Below are 23,947 nucleotides of genomic sequence, written 5' to 3'. Positions count from 1 at the left end.
ATATTTGTTGAAGATAGATCATGTATTTGCTGGCCTTGAAACAAGTTGAGGCCAGGAGTATGATTCAAAATATTTATTGAAGTTTTCCTGGATGCTTTGATTTAATGAGTACCAAATGGTAATTTGGCATAATTTGTTCCTTTAAAGTCCTGATTTAACTGAAAATTAAAGAGATTTTTTTACATGCCTCTGAAGCTGTTCCATCTGAACTATCTTTAAGAAAGGCTCCCTCTGTATTTTATACTGTATTGTTCCTACACATTTTCATTTCTGTGTTATTGCCCACAAATTGTATATGTTTGCGTGCTTTCTGTGCGAAGTATTTAAATGATGATCCTATGGTGGGGAAACCTTTCTTGCTGTTTAAACAGGAACTGTATCATTGAATCAATCAGTGAGTCACCAATCCCAACATCCGGTGTTTTCTATGACTGGTTTATTTCCCCTGAAACACCAGGGACAAGTAATAGAAAGCAATAATACAAACCAGCTCTTATTTTCAAATCAAATCAACTCTCAAAGTATACGAGGCTACGTGAAATGCATTTAGCAACTTTGAGGTAAATTATTTTGCACTTGCAGAAAGAATTACAGAAAGAATATGCATGTATCCATGCAAATACATACCCAGAGATGCCTTATTAGTTTTGTTACTGGGTGGTAATAAAAAAGGGCCCTATCGATGCTTTGTACATTTATCTCTTCCCTCATAAGGTCATTTGTGGAAGCTCTGTAACATACCATTGATCAACAGGGACTCTATTTCCATTTTTTCTAATGAGAGATCCAATTCTTCATTCTGTCTTATCAATTTGTAGAATGAATCAAGTTTTGGTGCCAAGAAAAATATTTTGTATATATTGTATTTTAAAATATAAGATAGAGACTTAAAATAAATGTATGTGTTTCAGCAACATGTAACCAATAAAATATTGTTTTCAACATGTTTAGAACCTGATGAAGGCCCATGGATTAAATTTTTAATTCAAGGTAGTTATGATTATTATTTCAATGAAGAAAGTGGAGAGGGTACATGTACTCCTTCTGAAGGAATTACTCCCAAAACATCCTGGCTCACTGGGGAAGAGATTCAGGTAAGATGTTGTAGAAACAATGGTTACTAGGGATAAGAAGTGGAGGGGGTGTTGGCGAATACAGGAGTGATCAAAGGATGAAATGCAGTACAAATAAAATGATGTATTAGAATATTATTTATTTGCAGTTTCCATTGGATTTGAAGTAAGATTTCTATTTCTATTTTATGTTACTATATTTAATCTTATTGGTGCATGTTATAGTTTATGAATAATTATCAAATAATAAGAAATTCTGTTGTTACTGCCATAGACATCCTCGGGGGGGAAAAGAGCGCCAGTGTGATGCAGTGGTTGTTGGTGTAGCAGTGGGGTGACTCAAGTTCTAATTCCTCCTCAGCTTCAGAAACTCATGCTGATTATTGTACTTCAGGTTGAGGACACGGTGTCAAACCACCCAACCATAGGATTTTTAGTGTAGAGAAAAAGGAGGAGGAAGGAGTGCTATGTATATCACCTTGAGCCTCTGAATGACAAACAGAATGTAAATATAATCAGTTAGTCAATCAGTCAGTTACTGTGGGTTATAAAGATCAAACTGAAAATAATTATGATCTTTACCTATTTAACAGTTTCCGTTTAATATTCAGAAATGCTTATTTGAAAAATATTCCAAAGAAGAAGCTAAAAAAAAAATTGACTAAAATATAGTCTACATAAATTTCAGTCAGTTTGGTTGGAAAGTGTAGTGTAGTTAACTGCTGAAACAATATGGATTTTGCTGAGTTTCTTATTTTGGCTGTCTCCTTAACATTTATTTTTTCTTGTAGAAAATTGTCAGTGAGATCACATCAAATTATAATAGAGAACAACTATGGTTTGCAAATGAGGACCTGATCATTCAGCTGCAAGCTAAAGCAAGGGGATTTTTAGTCAGGAAAAAATATAAAGAAAGAAAAGCTTACCTCCAAACCCAGGAGCCATCAGTGATAAAAATACAGGTAGTATGCATCTAGTATTGGATGACTAATAACCTAATGAAGAGTATTAATAAATACAGCACCTGTGTTCCCTCTTTATGTTTTCCAACACTCCAACATCTCAGTACAGATAAGGTTTTCTTGTAAATGTGCAATTAATGGCTGCAATTAAAGTTCTGTTTTTAATAATTAAATCAAGGATGGAATATAGCCTATGAAGATAAAGTAGTTTTACCAGGCATATCTAACAACCATCCCTAAACTTGCCTTGCAAAAAAAAGATACTTGTGATATATATTCTATGCTATACATTGTGTAGCAAGTGAAAAGCAATCATTATAACATTTTTAAGTGGCCAATATTGTAAGATTTATTCCATTTGGAATAACGAAATAGAAACTAAAATAAAGCTTACTATAAATGATGCTTAGAAAGCATGTTTGCTGTCACATTTTAATAGAAGCACACCTTCTAAGAGCACAATATAGATTTTTATCTGAAAAAGAAAAAAATGTTCCATTCTGAAATTTGCAAGTACAAGAACAGAAAGCATGACAACTTTGCTATGCTTAGAGAAAGTTTGGAATTGATTTAGTATTAGCCATATTGCTAATACCTCTTGTGTTTTAAATAAACAGGCATTTTGGAAAGGGTATAAACAAAAGAAAAATTATTCGGAAAGACTTCAGATGTTGCAGAGAAATGTTGCCTCTATCACCAAGGTAAATATATCTTGTCCGTAGTGACTTACAAAGCTAACTTCGGTATTCTTGTTATTGCCCAGTGGCTATGGCCTAATAATCTTTCTGATTTCCTACATTTTAATTGTGTACATCTGAATTGTTTCAACTGTTTTTTTAAAAAAAAATCTATTGTAAATGTGACAAGTATTCTGCAGCTTGCAACACCTTTGTAGTTGCCCATTGAAGCATATGGGATGAAGTCACTGATGAAATGTCAAAGATTGGACAAATTGGGCAAGAGCAAGTTTAATTATGCCTGTTAGTTGCTTTAAAAAAGTAGATGCCAATCATCTGACTGCTTTTCATTGAGAATTTGTATAATTGTGCAAATGGAACTGTGGAAATCTCATTTGAGATTTGAAGCCAGATGTGATGCATTGGGTTTGTGAGACTGAATGAAGAAAATTTACACTGGCTTAAGGGCAGTGAAGCTATTTCTTGTTCATGTCTTAATGTGAGATGTGACACATAGGCATATAACATTATATTCCAACTAATAAAAATAAGATGCTAATAAAAACTAACAATATGCTAAAAGCAAAAATATTTAACTATTGATCATGTAAATATTTCTTAATTCTTTAACTTTTAGATTCAGTCATGGATCAAAATGTGGTTAGCAAGAAGAGCATACAAAGAACGAATACAATATTTCAAAGATCATGTAAGATTTTTCTCTTTTTTGTTCTCCTGTTTAATAGTTAATTGCTTACAACAAATTTCATATTATCCCAATGTCATAGGATAGAAGAAAGAGAAAATTAATAAGACTATTGTGAACACTATCTGTTTGTATGTATGTATGTATGTATGTATGTATGTATGTATGTATGTATGTATGTATGTATGTATATACCATGAGAATACAAACTACAAAAGATATTTGCAGCCAGTTTGTTTCCTGGATAATAATTGTAAACGTACTGTATATATTATGAAGTGTTTTTTTTCCAGAATGAAGAAATTGTGAAAATTCAAGCATTCCTTAAAGCAAATAAAGCTAGGGACGATTACAGAATTTTGAGTAAGTACTGAACAATATTTTATGAATATACACTATAAAAAGGAATTAGATGTCGTACATACTGTATAACAAAATGAATATTCCCAAGCTCTACTTTTCCTTTTTATCTAATACCGATAAAGATGTTGGGTGTTCTAAAAGCTGCGTGATCAGGATAATGGACTGCATAATGGCCAATACATTTTGATTCAGACAAAATATCTACATTTCTCCAGCAGAATAGTGCCATGTCTGTCTTGGAGGGGTCTGCACATGCCTTAAAGAAGCAGGTTCATAGTTTGGGAGTGGTCCTAGATCCATTACTGTCACTAGAGGCTCATAGAGCACTTTTTATTCATCAGTTGTTTTCCCAACTACAAATCTACCTGAGACTACCTTGCAAAGTTGTTTATACTCAGTTATTCAATGTTCTTAATCCTTAAAGCCCTAACTGGCCTAAGGATCAAGTTATCTGAAGGAATACCTTCTTCCATGCGTATCTACCCAGATTTAAGAATTATCTAATGAGGCCTTCCCTCAAGTCTCCTAAACAAAGGAGAAGATGGGAACCTCTACAATTGCAAGAGCTTTTTAGAATAGGATAGGATAGGATAGAATAGAATAGAATAGAATAGAATAGAAGTTGGAAGGGACCTTGGAGGTCTTCTAGTCCAACCCCATGCTTAGGCAGGAAACCCCACACCACTTCAGACAAATGGTTGCCAATCTCTTCTTACAAACCTCCAGTGTTAGAGCATTTACAACTTCTGGAGGCAAGTTGTTCCACTGATTAATTGTTCTAACTGTCAGGAAATTTCTCCTTAGTTCTAAGTTGCTTTTTCTGTGATGTCACCTTATTTATGGAATTCCCTCCCCACAGAGACTTGAGTTAGGAGCAGCCACATTACTATCATTTTTGGTGCCAACTAAAAACTTTTTAAAATGTTCCCAGGCTTTTAAATTGTATTTCAGTTCATATTCTTGCAGTTTTTGAATATTCCGTGTGCTGTTGCCTAGATTACATGGTTTTTTATTTTGTATTTTATATACTTGTGTATATGTTATTACTTTGATTATTTATTCTTAGTATGCTTTATTATAAACTGCCCAGAGAGCTTTAGCTTTTGGGCAGCTGAACTTTTTAAAAAGAATAAATAAAATCATGTTTTAAATAAAAGTGTTTTGACTGCCAGGTACCATTTGTTTAGAAATGAATTCTGTAATTTTTAATTTGTTTACTTCATTTATAGCTAGTTCTGCAAATCCTCCTTTGAATGTCTTGCGCAAATTTGCTTATCTCATGGATCAGAGTGATTTAGATTTTCAAGAAGAGCTAGAAGTTACAAGGCTAAGGGAAGAGGTGGTCACCAATATCCGATCTAGTCAACAGTTGGAAAAAGATTTGAACTTAATGGATATTAAAATAGGATTGCTGGTTAAAAACAGAATAACATTACAGGTTAGTAGACATAATGTTTTCACAATTGTAGTAATTAAAGTCAGGTTTGCTTTTTTCTCTTCTTTTTATTACATATTTTTATTTGCCCTTTAGCTTGTAAACTTGTGGGCTGGGACTTGATTTCATGCAAGTAGTCTCTGCTGGAATGTTAAACATTCTCTGAAATAATATTATTGTTTATTATGTATTGTTATTATGCTTATTAATATTGGTTAATAATTTCCTGGCAAAGGTAATTGTGAGATCTCTTTGGTTTTCCAGAGAATTCCAGAAATAAATACCTATGTAAGTAAGAAAGACTATAAACATTTCTACTTCTGCTCCTGGATTCTTTTTGTTAAAAGATGCAGGACCAGTAATTGACCAGCAATTCCTCTTGATCAATCACAAAGACAGAGACGTTATATGAGCTTAAATAAGTATCTTAAATAAGTATTTATCCAATAAACCTTACTGTATGCATCTATCAGTGGACTTCAGATGCAACAGACAAAATTTTGGTCTGGACTTAACTCCAAATAGTCAGTTTTAACTTTGCAGTCAATTTCTGAAGCAATTCAGATAACTGATATAATTTAATTTTATCAATTACATCATTAGTATAATGGCAGAAATATAAATTGACATGGTTGACATAATTTCTTAAATTACATATCTACCCTGATTACAAAATTAATGCACATTATGTAAATTGCATCATTTTACATCCATTTGAATTTAACAGACCTTCAGCTTCACCAGGCAGCCTGAGAATACCTGTCTTAATTCCTGCCAGATTTGCTGCCATGAGGTTTTACATTTTAAACATTATTTTCTAACTGAAAATATTACTGGGAGCTGTTGGGAGCTGGCATGCTGCAGAGCAGCATCTTACACAATTCATGCTTATTCAAGGCCTCAAATGTGTCTTGTAAATTTGCTTAAATAAGCGCACTAAAATCAGAAGTTAATTGGAAAATATGCTAACCTATCAGGGAAAAAAAGGCAAAGTACTGGTAAGGGACAATAACATTTTGTTAAATTGGTTATTTGTATCTTCTTGCACTTACAAGATATGTTAACATTACAAATGGGCTCACCAAGCTTCAAGTCTAGAAACCCAAGGGTTATTATCTCTCTTCCTCTTCTCAATTGCCAGATTTTACTTAAACTCTCATAAGAAATTGTATTTCTGCTGATGGGGTTTAGAGCCAAGCCATGCTCTAAGCACTGAATCTCTTCCTTCTCAGGGGTTGCTTGATAAATTTTTGTCATAGTATTTTTGTATTTGATTAGGTACTCAGAGCCATACTACGAATTTCTCTCAAAATGCTAAATTGAAATGAATGTGATTGTAATAGCAAACTTTAATTTCTACCAAATATCAGATTTGAAGTGTTGGCATGGCTTTCATTTTTCAGGATGTTGTGTCACATAGCAAGAAGCTGAACAAGAAAAGCAAAAACCAGCTGCAAGAGATGGTAACTGGGGAAAAGCAAGGCATCAAAGGCTTGAGCAAAGAGAGGAGAAAAAAACTGGAAGCGTATCAACACTTGTTTTACCTTCTTCAGGTAAGTAATCAGTGTCTGAGAATTTATAATGCAGAGGATCATAAATTTCCTTTTTATTGGCTGTGGCAATAGCAGTTTTTGAAGCCAAACCAATTCAAAACAATTTGAATAAACCTCGTTATAATGTAATCCGGCTCTTCAGTCCTCTAGACAGACAGACAGACACACACACACACACACACACCACACACTGTACAAATCAAAATTTATTTTAATAGAACTGAATACTACGTTTCATCTTCTCTTTTTTCTTTTGCTGAAGACTACTCATTCTTGCACTTTCAAATACAAATACACATACATTCACTTATACTCAATTATGTATATACAGAGTATCCTTTTACTTGCAGCTTTTAGGATCAATCCAGAATTGAAATATGACCTATTACAAACATATTGAGAAGGCTGCATTCTTCTTTTTCTAGCAAAGAACAGAGAGTGCTAAATCTGAATCATGTGCATTTAAGAGGTACATGAACTCAGGCTCCATAGCTACTTGTAATCCTTTCATTAATCTGACAGATGGGAGAATTATTAAATGCATGGTAAATAAATATATAATTAGCTTTTGACCTAGCCCTACCTCGTTTCTTTGTCATGGTGCTGCCCACTGATAGCATATCCCTGAAGGACCAAAGGATCATTACCCATCCCACCGGTTACTCAGACATTTCTTTCATTGAACGAGAAAAGGTCAAAAAGTAATATTTGAGAAAAGAGATTTAATTACTTATGCAGTGAGAGAAAATTTGACTATCTACACTGAATCTAAGGTAATAAAAATTAGCATGTATCTAAAGAGTTTTGCTCTTTATTGAAATGTATGTAACAAATCTAGGTGTTGTTATATTTAGTTCTGGCAATGATATACAGGTAGTCATCAACTTACAACCATAATTGGGACTGGAATTTCTGTCACTAAGTGATGCAGTTGTAAAGTGTGGCGTCATCTGACTGCATTGATTAAGGACGGCAATCCCATAACACCCCATTGCCATTGTTGAGTGACTTCCAACAGTCCTTAGGCAAGGATACTTCAAATGTAAGGGATTGTCTCCCCTCCAGCTCTCCCCTCCCCTTCAATTCTCCCAAACCATCATGCACAGCCTTGGAAAGAAAGCCCTGTGCAGCCAGCAGATGCCTCACAAAGGGCCATACTGGGCATATTTGGTCAGCAGCAGGAGCAAGAAAACTATGATGGGCAACTCAGGCAGCAGGGGCTATGGAGTGCAAGGACCAAAAGGGGCGTAGGCAGGTAGACTGCCAAATGCTCAAATTTTGATCACATGAGAGATGCTGCAATGACCATAACTTTGGGAAATGGTCATAAGCTGGTTTGGTCTAGTGGTTAAAGTACCAACTAGAAAGCAAGAGGTTGTGAATTCAAATCACGCCCTATCCCTGAAATGGATGACTTTGACCTAGTCACTTTCAGCTCAATTCACTTCAGGGATGTTGTGGAGAAAACAGGCGGAGTAAGGAGCGCTAGATATGATTGTCACCTTGAGTTATTTGTAAAAATAAAGGTGGGATATAAATAAATAAAATAAATTAATAAATATTAGTTCCCTGACTATAAGGTACAATGGTTATAAGATAAATGGTTGTATGTTGAGGACTAACACAAGGTGAAAAGATTGCTAGAATGCTGCATTAGTTTAATTATATTTTATGTCAGTAATGGAATTTCTAGTCGAGTGGTAACACTTTTACAAGAGAATTTTCGATCATTGAAAAAATACATGTGGATATTTCATTCTGTTAACTCTAATATTCTTTACACAGACTAATCCAACTTACCTGGCAAAGCTCATCTTCCAGATGCCCCAGAACAAATCCACTAAATTTATGGATACAGTTATCTTCACACTATACAATTATGCTTCTAATCAACGAGAAGAATACTTACTTCTGAAGTTGTTTAAAACTGCTCTAGAAGAAGAAATAAAGTATGCATATTAGTTCTCTTCACTTTTTAATATTTGTTTGAGTAGGCACCATAGAGCAATAGAGAAAAACTATGCATTAAACTTATATTTCCTTTAAACTTGTGTAGCGAATATAAAGGGTTTTTCATATAATGGGAAAGTAGGAAGTTGTTTCTCGTTGCTCAACATAGGGTGCTTGCATCACACTTAAGCAGTTTTAAGGATCAGGCTGTAAACTTCAGCGGAAATGATGTGGGTTAATTGAGTAGATCTACATTTATATTTCAAAATGTTCCTACATCTAATTCTTAAATAGAGTAGTTTTGCAAAAACATGATTCATGGAAAAAATGCTACAATAGCAAAAATACAATTTTGATGTCTGAAGTCAAAATATAAATGTTGCTAATTTTCTTTACTGCAGTTCTAAAGTAGATCAGATTCAGGATATTGTCACGGGAAATCCTACTGTCATAAAGATGGTGGTTAGCTTCAATCGAGGTGCACGAGGGCAGAACACATTGCGTCAGTTATTGTCCTCAGTGGTAAAGGACATAATGGATGACAAATCCTTAGTCATCAATACAAGTCCCGTGGAAGTGTACAAAGCATGGGTAAACCAGCTGGAAATGCAAACTGGAGAGGCCAGGTCAGTACACAACAAATGAATAAAACCGATTTTGATTTTTCAGTATCTCAAGGGGCTGTTGCAAAATTTGGGATGAAAGAGGAGGATTGTGACAGAATAGATGACAAACAGCAAAGAAAAAAAAGTTGGTTACTCGTAACAACTGAAATTATGTGAACTGAATTCCAATATATTCGAAGAACCCTAGAGTGGGGAAGATTATATTAAATATAGTAAGCGAGTGTTTTTCAACCTTAGAAGCTTGAAGATGGGTGGACTTCAACTCCCAGAATTTTCCTGCCAGCTAGGCTGGGAGTTGAAGGCCACCCATCTTCAAGCTGCCAAAGTTGAGAAACACTGCAGTAAATGTCTGCAAAGATTCTCAGTCATCCAAGTCATGGCTGTCTCAAATGTGCTTTTTCAGGAGGCAACTGGACTTTTTTGTTTTTTCTTTTGAAGACATTTCTCTTCTCATCCATGAAGCTTCTTCACCTCTGACAGGATAGTGGGGAATGGAAGGATTTATATTCCTTGCAGACAGTTGATAATCTGCATCCTTTTTGGGGGGGGGGGGGGGTTTGAAGCATTTGGAGGTTTATCTGTGTCCTCAGGGTCACCGAGTAGCGTTCCTGTTTCCTGTAGTCTGCAATTTTTCTCTGGAAATCCATTCCTATTCCCACACCACTCAAAGGGTACTCATCCCAAATTGTATAGCTAAAAGTCTATAGAGATTCTCAGTCATCCAGGTCATGGTTGTCCCCAAGGTGCTTTTTCAGGAGGCAGCTGGACTTTTCTTGTTTTTTCTTTTGAAGATGTTTTGTTTTTCTGCGGTAAATGATTAGGAAGTCTATTTGGGGGTTTTCAACTTTAGGGGTTTTTTTGGTTCTGAAAAAATAGTGACATGAAATGAATGTGACGATTTGAAATACATTGTATTTATTTAATCTCAAAAAATGTGGTAAATGACAATCATGCAACACATTCAGAAACATAATGGCCATGGAATCGATATAAGTAGAAAAGTAATCTTTGATTCAGTGGATTGATTATATGCTTTCAAATAGTGAAAGCATGACCACACAGATAGAACTTCTCCAGGATGAAGTTACATCACCAAAACAATGGAGTACAAAATCTTTGGACATTTAAAGAACTCTTGTTATCAGAATGAAATGCTTAGAGACAGCAATATTTCTACATACATTATGTATTTAATATGATTTCCAGATGTGGAACTTCATCTTTGCTATACTTGAAGGCTTCTCTGTTTCTGCTGAATGAGGCCCTTCTGCCCCAAAAGAGAGACTTTAAAAATATAATAATTTCCTTTAAAAACCATTGTTGGTTTGATACATAATAATGAAATACATTTGAGTAGACTGATTCATAGCTATTATAAGGATGATATGCTTGATACTCATTCTATAAAAATGTATTACAGGTCTTATTATACATAAGTTTTAGATTCGTCCCAATTGTGCCCTTTATTGCATAAATGATATTTAATCATTCTGTTTGGGGTCTCGATATTTCTTTTTTTCTCAGATTTTTTAAAAAAACACTTCCTGAGTATACCGATGCTGTGCTGTTTCCTGGAAGGGTCATTACAATTTTGGTTCTCATTAAAAAGATTATATAAGATAATTTCTTAAAATGTTTTGCATATATGTGCATATGTATCTTGAAATTCATGGGTGATGTGAGAATGTGTTTCCATTTAAATTGTTATTTACCTATCAAAATAGTTTATTAGAAAACATGGAAAATCCCATTTTGAAGTATAGTTCAGTGTTTTAAATGATCAGAAGTATTGGCAGTTTACATTTAGTGGTAATCAGCCAAAACATATTTATTTTCAGTGTTTTGGATTTACCTTGTACACTTTGATATATTGAGCTGTTGCCATTAAAAACACTGGAAGACAAATTGCATTGAAAATTTTATGTAGTCAAAAAAAAATTGGGTTGTTGGTGGAATCAAATGCATCAGAAACATTGCAATCTATAAGATTATTGGAGATGTCTCAATAAGTTCACAGAAAAATAGCGCATTAGTATTGTTAAAATACTAAAATGGACGTGGTGGCTCAGTGGTTAAGATGCCGAACATGTCAATCAGAAAGGTCAACAGTTCGGTAGTTTGAATCCCTAGTGCCATGTAACGGAGGAAGCTCCCGTTACTTGTCCCAGCTTCTGCCAACGTAACAGTTTGAAAGCATGTAAAAATGCAAGTAGAAAAATAGGCACCACCTTTCGTGGGAAGGTAGCAGCGTTCCGTGCACTTTTGGCGTTTAGTCATGCCGGCCACATGACCACGGAGATGTCTTCGGACAGCGCTGGATCTTCGGCTTTGAAACGGAGATGAGCACTGCCCCCTCGATTTGGGAATGACTAGGACATATGTGCACGGGGAACCTTTACCTTTATTATTAAAATAAGCTATGATGCAAATAATTATAATCAATCCAGCAGATTCATTAACATATAAAATAGCTAAAGTATATATTTTTTAAAATGTTCAATAAAATATTAATTCTTCTGTGCTCTGTAGATTATCATTTTCTTCTCTCTTTTTGTAGTAAATTACCCTATGATGTAACAACAGAACAGGCCTTGGCACACCCTGAAGTAATGAATCGACTAGAATCCTCAATTCAGAGTCTCAGAGCAGTAACCGATAAAGTCCTTGCCTCCATATTTTCATCTCTGAACTTAATGCCGTAAGTGCAGGAACCTCTGAGAATGTTGGTGGAACTCTTAAATAAAAGGCAAACTTATTTTGTAATTCGTTAGTTGCTTTAATTTATAATGATATTTTACCAGCAGAGGGAAGTATATACTTCTCTATTACCAATCCCATTCTTTAGATTTGAAAAAAAAACATTCACAATGTATTTTCTTTTTGAATATATCATCCTGTTTTCTTTATTTCTAAAATATTTAAATACAATGTTTTGTTTTTCTGTTTTGGTTGACTTAAATATATTGTTTTTCATCCCAAATTTCCACTTGTTTCCTTTTTCATCTGTTTTTGCATGTAGTTATGGATTGAGATATATAGCCAAAGTTCTGAAGAACTCACTTCATGAGAAATTCCCAGATGCAACAGAAGATGAGCTGTTAAAGGTAGATTTGCTAGGGTGATTCAACAGCTTCATTGCACTTTCTAAATATATGAGAGGGAATTTATGTATTTATTAGCACTAGATACAGTATAACTTAGAAGAACCAGGAGAAAAATATAATATATTTCTATCTGAAAACTGATTTCTTAGATAAAGATCAGTGATACTTAAACTTTTTTGATAATACAATATGGAGGTCAATATCATTCATGTGAATGGGGTGTTTTTAAAATTAATTATGTTTTTATTTATATGCATTATTCCATATTAGTAAAGTATATTTTCTAGATCACAGAATATAAGTAAACGTAATCAGTTACAAATAATAATTGCAATTTTCTGCATTAGGGTATTTATTTTCCTTTTTTCAAACAACATTAAAACTGTGTTAGGCCTACAGTACTGGACATATGTGTGTGTCCTCCCTCAAAATGACAGGAAATGCCTGCCAATTTTTATCGGTGGTGAGTAAGGGAGATTTGGTGCAGGATTTAGTAGTATTTAAACAAAAGCCATAAAATATTTTAACTTTGTTTTTATGTCATTTAAAGCTATAAATCTTTAAAAACAATTTATTGCTCTAATTACAGTAAAGTTGGAACAAATTCATTTCTTGAATTTGTCTTGGTTTGAAAATGCTTGTATAAAGTGGCAGTGTGATCTTTATCCAGCCTAGAAAGCTGAGGCCATACAAAATACCTGCTTCACAATAAGACTTAGGCATTTGCCTGAATTTGTGAAGGGTTCAAAAAGAGAAGAGGGTTGAACTTGCAGTTCCCTCAGCTTTATAGTTTCTATGAGTTCTCGGAGAATAACGTGAATGCAACTCTAGCTCTCCATATAAGTCAAGATCCAGTCTGAGCTCTCTAATCATTCAAGTGGGGCTTTTGTTGCTTCAATAACTCTTTTTCTTTTGTTTTTGTCTTTGGTGCCTTTGAGTCAGTATTGACTAGTTCCTGGAGTTTTCTTGGCAAGGTTTTTTGAGGGAAGGGGTTTGCCATTGCCTCTCAGTCTCCAGTTTCTAGTCTGATGTTTTAATCCGGGGTGGGCTGCTATGGGTGCGCCCGGATTCGGGAGAACCTGTAGCTAACGTTATGGCCGGTTTGGAGAACCTCCAAATCCCACCCCTGGCTGGCCCCACCCACCCTGCCCCTCCCAGGAGTCTCCACGTGGCTCATTTTGGATGCAAGGTAGGGCCAACGTAGAGGACCTCTGGAGCCCAGGGGAGGCAGTTTTTGCCCACCCAGAGGCTCGAGGAAAGCCTCCAGAGCCTGGGGAAGGTGAAACCAGCTCCCCTGCCGTGGTGCAGGGGGCTGGCTAGGCCACAGCCACCATGGCCACGCCCACCCAGCAACCGGACAGAGAGACCATTGCTGAAATTTTTGAAGCCCACGCCTGCTTTAATCACTACATCAAATTGGCTCTTGCTCTCTCCTTTAGGAAATCTCTAATGTTGCATGATTAAAGAGGTAAAAAGTTTGTTTCAGCTCTCAATTTCTTATCATAGTGAAGATATTTCTTGGTGTCAAGTTTTTTTTTCCAAGCCATATTCTAAGAATGTGGCCATTTAAGGCAATGAAGAAGGGAAGAAAAGAGAAGGAGAAAAATGGAATGGGATGTTTTAATTTAGACATCTCTTTGCTCCCCCTGCATGCTGTTAGACTGCTCTGCCAAAGAAAGCTATCTTATTTTTTAGTAAGCTTGAGGGGGGGGGGGAGATGAAAGTCATTGAGTTTGTATTCATTACTAAACCTTTATACTCCATTTTTATAAAAGTTCGGAAAGGCAAGGCTGTTACATAGAATCAGAAAGACTAACCATACCTCCATTAATTAGGGGGAAAGTATTTTATTTACATGTTACTGTTTTGACAAAATGTAACAATCAATGCATCTATTTAAAATACTTCTTTATCATTATGAAACAGTTTTATTATTGAAAAGGAAGATGACACTGAATTTAAAACAGTCTCCTCTGCTCATCCCAGCATAAAGGCAGAAAAAACCCTCATGCCTACTCTTTCACCTTATCAGTCTTCATTGCCAACTCCAGCTGCAGCCAATCAGTTGAAGATTCGTCCCCCATAAATGTTTGAGTGGTAGATAAGCATGTCTGTACATGGGTAGATATACTATATCTGCCAGGATTTGAGAAGGAAAGAAACAATAGGATTAAGAAAAGAGGAAAAGGAATAAATAGCTGTACCAAGAAAGGAAGGGAACTGGATGCAAAAAAGGAGAAGGAAGTAGGATAAATTAAGGGGGAAAGAAGAAAAGACAATGCTTTTGGCATTATAAAACAAGTTAAAATTCACCAAATGGTTCTTCTCATGCAACTGATATTCAAATGATTTATGACTTTCAGCAGGTTATCAGGTTAGCACCTCCTACCCATTCACATGCAATGTCTTATAAACAAAATGTTTATAAAATGTTTATAAGTCTCCCTTCTTGCATGTAATTATTAGGGGGCAAAGAGCACATTTTCTTATTTATGTATATCTTAATTCTTACAAAAATACCTATAAATAATTGCTGGAAATGTTGAGAATGTTTATTTTCTCTAAGTAGCATGATAGGTATCATACTATTTATAGGTATTATAATAATTCATACTAAGTATTATACTAGACATAGGTATCAGTTATATCTTCAGATAAAGTGATGTAGTGATGCACATCATAGGTTTGATCCAAACCTATTGGATTTTATTCCTGATTTTCTGTCTCCAGTTTGTAGTATATAACCAATTGTTTAAGAAGTAGGGTTTAAATTGATGAATAAATATGCCAAGTAGAGGTATCTAAAAGTGACTTTCCCCAATAGATTGTTGGAAATCTCCTGTACTATCGGTTCATGAATCCAGCTATTGTTGCACCTGATGGTTTTGACATCATTGACATGACAGCTGGAGGGCAGATACATTCTGATCAGAGGAGAAATTTAGGTTGTGTCGCTAAAGTCCTTCAACATGCTGCATCAAATAATCTCTTTGAAGGGGAAAATGCTCATCTCTCGTCCATGAATAGTTATCTCTCCGAAACATATGAGAAATTCAGGTTGGTACTCATCTAATGTACTATAAAGCATGAGTTGAAAGGATATCTTCTACACACCACTCACTGTATATATTTTTATAAACTTGATGGTTTTATCTTCATTTCTTTTCATAACATTTCATTTTCTTAATATTCAAGATTCAGATTCTGCATTCTTGTTAAAGCTGAGCCTGTATCAGAATTTTCTCAGGTGTGATTCAGACCTTGCCTGAGCATAGCACACCTCTGCTATTCATTGAAGCAGCCCATCTTTTTTCTGGCTTTTCCACGAGCCTGAAAATAGATTCAGTTAATTAAACTACTATCGACTCTTTTAAGTTAACACTAAGGAGAAGATGTATTTTTAAATGCCTTTTCTCCATATAGGGTTAGAAAACCATTTTATCCAATCCTGAATTTAACCAATTGGATAGTGGTGGCATATATATGTAGTATTCTGAAATTCTATTCTCTTTCCCTCTTAGGAATTTTTTTCAAGCCGCATGTGTGGTTCCTGAACCTGAAGAAAAATTCAATATTGATGAATATTCTGATATGGTGACTCTTAGTAAGCCAGTAATATATATATCTATTGAAGAAATTATCAACACACATTCAGTAAGTGCATGCAAAGAAAGTTGTAAGTTTGGGCACTGTGGATCTGAAATGTAAAATGTATAATTTAATGATAAGAGACCAAATATTTTCTTCCTATTGAAATTAGATTCCTGTGATAACCTGAAGATTTGAGCAAATACTTGGAGACATTAATAAGAAATCATTTCTGTAGGGTTCTTTAAATTAGGAAATGTTCAAGAGTATTCAATATATTTTCAAAGAAAAGGTGAACTGTGTTGCTTTCTTTTTTCTTAGTATTAACAAAGCCAATCACTGCATATAACAATTATTGGGAGAAAGGGCAGGAATTCTTAATAAAAAGTTTTGGAAAGACACCTGTTTATATTTTGAACAGGACACCTGTTTATATTTTTACATTTTTGTACAATCCATTTCATAGAGATTGGAAAGGAATTACAGTTGGATAGCAAACATAATCTCTTTTTTATACATTCTTCAGAATGTTAGTTTTAAACAAGACCTGTTACATATTTATACATAAATCTTTAAAAAGAACACAAAGGATAATTGAGTTCCATACATAACCATTTTAACCATGCTTTATTTAAATATTCCAAGAAAAATATAATGGATAACCCAAATAGGAGAAAACTGGAACTACAGTGGTGCAATGGAACATCTAAAATCTAATTTCAGATCTCCATTTTACTCCTCTATAAAATATTTCTAGTTCTCTTAGATTATGTTTGGAACATAAAAATGTGTAATAATTTAATGACTGAATATTTAATCTGAAAGATTAGAATTATTCAGATTTGATCTTCAGAGTTCTGAGTTTAATACAATAGGCAGATAATTTAAGTTCAGAACTAATGGTATGATATTAAGGGTGTGGCCGTGCTTAAATAACAATTTGAGAAATGTTAAATAATGATTATTTAATGAAAGTTATTTGTTATCATAGTCTTCCTTATTTCTTACACCACTAGTAAAATTCCTGATTGTAGGCAATTAGAGGAAATCAGTTCAAATGAGAGGAAATCAGTTCGGATGGTCATTCTGTTTATATTTATAAATTAACATTTCTGCAAGGTTGATAATTTGGACAGTTGAAGAAACATAGCTGCATCTCTAATTATCATTTATGGTTGTAGATATAGTTCCTCTGATAGTGTTAGTATTTGCTGACTGTAGGAAAAGCATGGTTGAAAAGTTAATGGAGCACGTTTTTCTAAAAACATTTGGTTGAGATTATTACTTAAATATTTAAAAAGCATAATAAATTTTAACTGCTTTTTGACCTTTAACTTTTTTTTTTAGTATTCCTGAGTTTTAAATCATGTTGATTAATTTCCTGAAACTGAAATACATAATATTTTTGCAGGAATACATTTGGAACTTTACAGAAATCCAGAGAACATTTTGTTTTTTTTACAAGAACAATGATTTTTAAAGACACTATTGTGAAAAAAAAGGCAAAAACATTCCCGTAATAGAAAGGATGAATATGCAATATGATTGCAAATCATATTAAACAAAATAATCCGCCACTGAAGAGAGGAAGAGAATAATTTCCCACTTCCTGCTATTTTATATTTTTTTCTATGGGTCTTCTCAGTTCTGGGGACAATAAAATTGCCCTCTCACAGTTTATTGGCACATAGTTTCTTCTGCCAGCAGATGCCATCCAAAAAAAAATTAAAATTCTCAACTGTGAAATGAGGTATTTCGTAGGAGCAATAGATTTATAATAGAGAATTGGAAACCATTAAATAGAATCCTCTCTCAGTGAATTCTTTGAATCAGACATTTGATGTTGGTTTCATTGACTAATAATTTATGTGATTTTTGTGCCAAATGTCTTTAGGATTGTGACAATTCTGTATTAACCAAATCCAATTAATATGAAAGTGAAGAACAGTACTAATTTTAAAAATTATATATTATTTTCAGATGAAGAACATATTTTTGCATATACAATAGCAGTTTTGAATAACAAATCGGTGGAATAAATTATAATTGCAAAAATTAAGAATCTATTTTAGGACTGTATCTTATTTCTTGTACATAAATTCTTCCCGTTGTTTGATTCCTAAAACGGCATTGAAGGGACATTTCAGAATGGGGTAATTTATTTCCTGTTCATGTGAAATAATTTCTTCCATATGAATATGAGTTTTGCATTTTTCTTTATGAATACATATTGCATTTACTTCTACCAGGTCTCCCGAAAAGCTTTTTTATTATCCCTTTTGGTTTTGTGATTATTTCCATTTATATTATTATCATTCTGGTTCTGTTATCTATTTAAATATTTATTCGCATATGAAAGGTTTGTATCCATAGTTTTGACAAGTATAATCTCATTTACAGCTATTGTTAGAACATCAGGATGCCATTGCTCCAGACCAAAATGATGTCTTAAATGAACTGTTAGAAGGGTTGGGGAAAGTTCCAGATGTAGAGACTTTTCTTGGTAAGATAATACAACAAAAACCACAAAAAGGCAACTAAAAGATTGAATATAACCTGTACATAGATTTAAAACAATATCTGTTAAACTAGAATAATATTTTTGTTGAGTTAGTACAAGGTCTCAGGAAATTTGTTTGTTTGAAAATGTATAACTACACACACACACACACACAAACATTGCATAGAGTTCTGGACAAAAATAATATCTCAATCAGAGAATTACCACATCAAAGTGGATGAATTCATATATTTTCTTAACATGAAAAGTGTACATTTAATGAAATCAAGTTCAGAATGAATAAAGAGAAGATTGTGAGTTGATCCACTTTCTACTTAAGGTTTGGTATAACTCTGGGAGCCTGGTTAGCAGCATAATAAGACATTTCTCCTCTATATCTGCAGATGTCTGCTAGGAAAGAAGCTGATAGTAAGATGCACTCTACAGTCTTGTGACTCAACATTCTTATTTCTTCCAGCATTCATTCATTCTCTCTCTCCCTCTCCCTCTCCCCTCTCTATCTTTCTATCTATCCGTGTGTATGTATGTATGTATGTATGCATATTTCCCATTACGACTTGCAAGAGTCTCATATGATTCAGTGTAATCAGCAGGTGTATCGTCCTTTCTATCAGCATATGATTTTAGATTTTTTTTTTAATCTGGTGTTTTGCCAGCTGAAAAGTAAGTAAGCTACATATGTGTACATGCATATGTGAATATGAAAATCAAAAGTTAATGCCAGAACTAATTATTAGAAAAAGCACAGGTGCATTTTTGCAAGCTATTAAATGCCTTTACAGATAATTCAGATTCTTAAGGTAATAAAAATGAAAATTGTATTTTTTCACAGATCTCCAATAATATCAGATCATATGTATGAGAACTGCCAGGGAAACTCCAGCCTCTTGTGTGTATGCTAGTCAAATCTTTTAGCAAAAGCAATCCATAGAATGACTTGTTTTAATCAGAATGGCATGTAGCATAGAGTCGGAGTTATCTATACATTTCTTATCTCTGTTATTCCCATAGCTATCCACAATAGAATAACATGTTTAAGTAATTGAACTACAAATATACTTTGTGTAGTTCATGTACAAAATCTTCCTGAATTTTTGCTGTCATTGAAAAGTTTTTTTAAAGTAAGCATTATCTTTGTAGTGTTGTCTTTCTCTATGTTTGTTCAGATTTTGCATTTTTAAAAAAACTTCATAAGCGAAAAGTTGGAAGCACTAACTTTTTTTTCTCTGCAGGGGAAGGAGTTATTGATCCCAATGATCCTAACAAGGAAAATACTTTAAATCAACTTGTTAAAACAGAAATTTCTCTTTCACTGACCAGGAAATATGATTTACGGGAAGGGGAAGAACAAGACATTAAGGGCCTAATGATAAAGTATGTTTTTTATATACATGGTATATAAAACATGGTATACATGGTATTGAAAAGGCTTTTGTCAATGAATTGTAGTAATAATTACTAATAATCACGTTCTTTAGCGACTGAAAATCTTTATGTAGACTTTGACTACATGTTGAGAAGAAGTATTAGGCAGTAATAAATATAGGTGTCTGTATGTGTATGAAAACGTTATTTAAGTCCAATAGGTAGTAGGTTTAATACTGAGTTTTATAAGCATTCTTAAAATCACAAATGCACAGTGATACATATTTAGGAATTTCCTTAATTCCTGTCTTGTTATTAAGTGCAGTGTTGAATTTGTATGATGTTATTTGGCTGTGTCTCTAAATTAAAATGCTATTGCAAAATTCATAGAAAAAACACTGAAGTGGTTTCATGATAAGGTTACATGAAAAAGACACCGAGCAGCAGGACATAGATTAGACTTTCAGGAAACCAGAGGAAACATCTGCCTTGGATTTGTACAGTTAGAAATACTTAAAGTACTCTTTTTTTAAAAAAAGTACAGAGACCTTCTGTGGGAATATGATGAAAATTAACCTCTACTGCTGCTATTACTTCTTAGTAGGTCTGCTGCTATTTAGTTCTTAGTAGAGAAGGAGTTTCTATGAGTTGTGATTGATCTGTCTGTCTATGTTCTATCCACGTGTGGTGTGCTTTATAGTGTCTGGGAGCATGAATACAGCACCTGTTTACAATTACTTACTGCTTTAATTTTTCCTGTGATATCACAGCTGCCCCTTGCAGCACCTGCACAATCCTGGGAAAAGATACTGTGTCCTTAAGGAATTGCAGACAGATGCTATGCTGTACCAGATAGATTTTTGTGTTGGGAATCTGGAATTTTTCACACACCTAATATGTATATGCATACACATTACTTTTCTGTATGCTAATCAAGAATATAATCTCTGAATAGAAAAGAGTGAGCTTTCTTTCACACAAACTATGAGATAATTTTATAATTACATTTAAAGCAAAGGAAACCAGAAGATTCTTTTTTCCTTTTTCTGTACTTTTCTTTTTTCTTTGCTGTTTTTGTTCTTTATTAGTTTGGGTTGGTTTTTATGCTCTTTGTAAAACTTTTAGTTAAAATTTACTTTAAAAATGAATATTATTTTACCATTTCACTCCAAAGTTTTTTGCCAGATATAACATGTATAAGAGGCAGAATTATACCCTTACGCTTAATCTAAGGTATTTCAATATGAGGACTTTCATTAAAACAACAGTCAAATCATGCCATTCTTAAAAAGCACGACAACTGTAGTTCATAAACAACAGAAGGAAAAAGCAATACAAGAGTCCTCGACTTACAAGTATAATTGAGCCAAACATTTTTGTTGTTAAACAAGACAGTTATTAAGTGAGTCATACCCCAGGGTGTTGTCCAGGAGTCAATGTTGATTTGAAGGCTCATACATACATTTCCAGAGAGAAATCAATCAACATAAAGCCACAATTAAACAAGAATAGATTGGCTTATGGTAGTTTGAAAATTCATCAGTGTTGAAAGTGCTTGCCATCACTTCTAGATTTCATTTAATAATTTCATTTAGTATCCAGTAATTGCCTGCATAGGTTGCATTCCCTCATGCCTTCAGATATCTATGTCTTCTCTTTTGATTATATATTCACATCTTTCGAGTTAGTGGGCTTTCCCACTAGGTCTTATATAGTAATCCTCAGGGAGGATACATACTTATATGGGGGGACTCTATTGATATAGTGAGAATTATTTCTGAATAGATATCTATATATAAAATAATGTAGTAGTCTTTAATAACTATCCATTAATCACAATTTCTCTGATTGTTTCATTAAGAACAAAAAGGCTAATTATGGATGTAATACAAGCTCAGCCTGGGGAGTCACTTGCAAAAATTCTGGAAATACCAGCTTCTGAACTTCAGGTAATCATTCCATTTTATACGAATCTAAACATTTCAATTCCGGAATAATAACACAAATAAGCATATATATTCTTAAAGTAAAGTATCCATCTCCTTATTCTGGAGAATAATTGAATAACATATGTTATGTGCTTATTCTGCCCTATTTTCAATAACTTAGATTAGCACTCTTCTTCCTTCGTATTTACTGAGATGTATTGCTGTAGTACTGTCCAAATATGAAAATATGAAGAAAGTATCTTGAAGAATGGTTATAAAGGAAATGTTGAAGAAATTGAGGAGCATAATAAATTCTTTTTTTGTTATTTTTTATTTTTTAAACAGACATTAACAAACAAGACATAAAACATAAAACCTTATTTCATTATATACAGTGTGTTGATTGGTTACAAGGTTTTTGTGCATCCTTTCCATAGTCATCACTTGCAATTTATATAAAATCACATGTTATGAAATCCAAACTGTTTGTATATATTATTATCATTGTACGTTGTATATTCAATATCATTCTATTATTCTTGTATTGATAACATACTCTAGTGTCTTTCATTTTCATGTTTTTATATAACCATTGATAAAATAAACCCCATGTCTTATAAAATTGTTTATCTTCTTGTTCTCTAATTTCAAATGTCAATTGACTCATTTCAGCACATTCCATTATTTAAATAACTTCCTCCTGCATTGGTATTTTCTCATTTTTCCAATTTTTACCAAATACAATTCTAGCTGCCGTTAATACATTTACAATCAAGTATTTCAATTCTCTATTGTATGTTTCCCGTATAATTCGCAATAAAAAGATTTCTGGTTTAAGTCTATATGTTTTTTTATATGTTTTGTATCATTTTTTCCAACCAGGTGTGAATTTTAATCCAATATCTTTTTGCTTCTATACAAGTCCACCACATATGATAATAAGAACCTGGTATCTGATGACATTTCCAACACTTTTCCAATTTATTCTTGAACGTTCTTGCTATTCTCGTCAGGGATAGGTGCCACCTGTAAAACATCTTATACAATTTTTCTTCATATGCTGTTGACATTGTCATTTTATAATTTTGAGACCACAATTTCTGCCAATTCTCTAAGTCAATTCCATGTCCAAAGTTTCCCCCCCCCAAAATCATAGATTCTTTAACTTGTTCTTCTTCTAGCTTAACTTCTAATAAGTATCCATATAGTTTTTTAATTACCTTTTCATCAGTACCTATCAAAAATTTATCTAACAATCATTTTATCATGGAAACCTTCCATTTTAAGATCTTTATCATACCTAGAATATATTTGCGCATATGAAAACCAATTCATCTTTATACCCTGCTGTTCCAGTTCTTGCATAGATTTAAGTTCATCCTTTGCATTCAATATTTCACCATATCTAACTGTTTATTCCTTTTTGTATGTTATTGGATATGAAAAGACTTCAATAGTTGATATCCAGACTGGAATTTTTAAATAATGTTGCCTTTTAATCTTCTCCCAATTTAATAGCAAAGCCTCACGTATATAATGTCTTCTAAAATACCCCTGTGTTTTAGTTCCCTTGTACCATAGAAAAGTGTGCCATCCCAACAACAAATCATGTCCTTCTACAGTCAATAATTTAGAATTTCTTAATGTTATCCATTCCTTAATTATATTCCAGTTTTTTATCTCTTGCCTTCTGTAATATTTGTGTCTTAATTGCTTTCTTAGTGAGTCTTATATGAACTTCTCTTGGGGAGCTGTTTCTCGCTGCATATCTTGTATGGACTCAAAACATCTCATCTATACCATCCATCATCTTCTCTTTGGTTATCTCCAGGGCATCTGCCAAAATTTCTATCATTATTTCTGCCAGGTTTTCTCCCTTTTCCTCTTCTATGTTTTGAAATCTGAGGAGCATAATAAATTTTTAACCACTACATTGGTTTCCTTACATGCTATATCTGTCTGTTAGGAAATATTTGTGTTGTAATAATAGAATTAAAAATATTTCTTGCCTTAGGCTTGTTTTTTAAACCACTTTTAAAAAGAGTTATTTCTGGTAAGGAAACCAATGTAGAGGTAAGAACTAAGAACTAAAGCTA

General features: G+C 33.6%; 1 protein-coding gene across 2 annotated transcripts in view; it reads left to right on the top strand.

Moving 5' to 3' along the window:
- The window catches only part of IQGAP2 (IQ motif containing GTPase activating protein 2), a 134,651-nt gene that overhangs the window by 104,471 nt on the left and 6,233 nt on the right, over positions 1-23,947 (top strand). For both annotated transcript variants that reach the window (XM_081940132.1, XM_081940133.1), the window contains 16 exons: positions 952-1,094; positions 1,865-2,035; positions 2,653-2,736; positions 3,350-3,421; positions 3,712-3,781; positions 5,011-5,219; positions 6,620-6,769; positions 8,555-8,718; positions 9,121-9,345; positions 11,903-12,043; positions 12,365-12,449; positions 15,274-15,506; positions 15,971-16,103; positions 18,438-18,540; positions 19,791-19,932; positions 21,785-21,872. In XM_081940132.1, coding sequence (XP_081796258.1) covers positions 952-1,094; positions 1,865-2,035; positions 2,653-2,736; positions 3,350-3,421; positions 3,712-3,781; positions 5,011-5,219; positions 6,620-6,769; positions 8,555-8,718; positions 9,121-9,345; positions 11,903-12,043; positions 12,365-12,449; positions 15,274-15,506; positions 15,971-16,103; positions 18,438-18,540; positions 19,791-19,932; positions 21,785-21,872 — 2,213 coding nt within the window. The remainder of the gene's footprint in view (positions 1-951; positions 1,095-1,864; positions 2,036-2,652; positions 2,737-3,349; positions 3,422-3,711; positions 3,782-5,010; positions 5,220-6,619; positions 6,770-8,554; positions 8,719-9,120; positions 9,346-11,902; positions 12,044-12,364; positions 12,450-15,273; positions 15,507-15,970; positions 16,104-18,437; positions 18,541-19,790; positions 19,933-21,784; positions 21,873-23,947) is intronic.

The sequence above is a fragment of the Natrix helvetica genome, assembly GCF_964273705.1.
Source record: "Natrix helvetica genome assembly, chromosome: 2".
NCBI classification, from domain to species: Eukaryota; Metazoa; Chordata; class Lepidosauria; order Squamata; family Natricidae; genus Natrix; species Natrix helvetica.
Note: the sequence above shows the minus strand (reverse complement) of the source record. Positions and strands in the feature narration are given on the sequence as shown.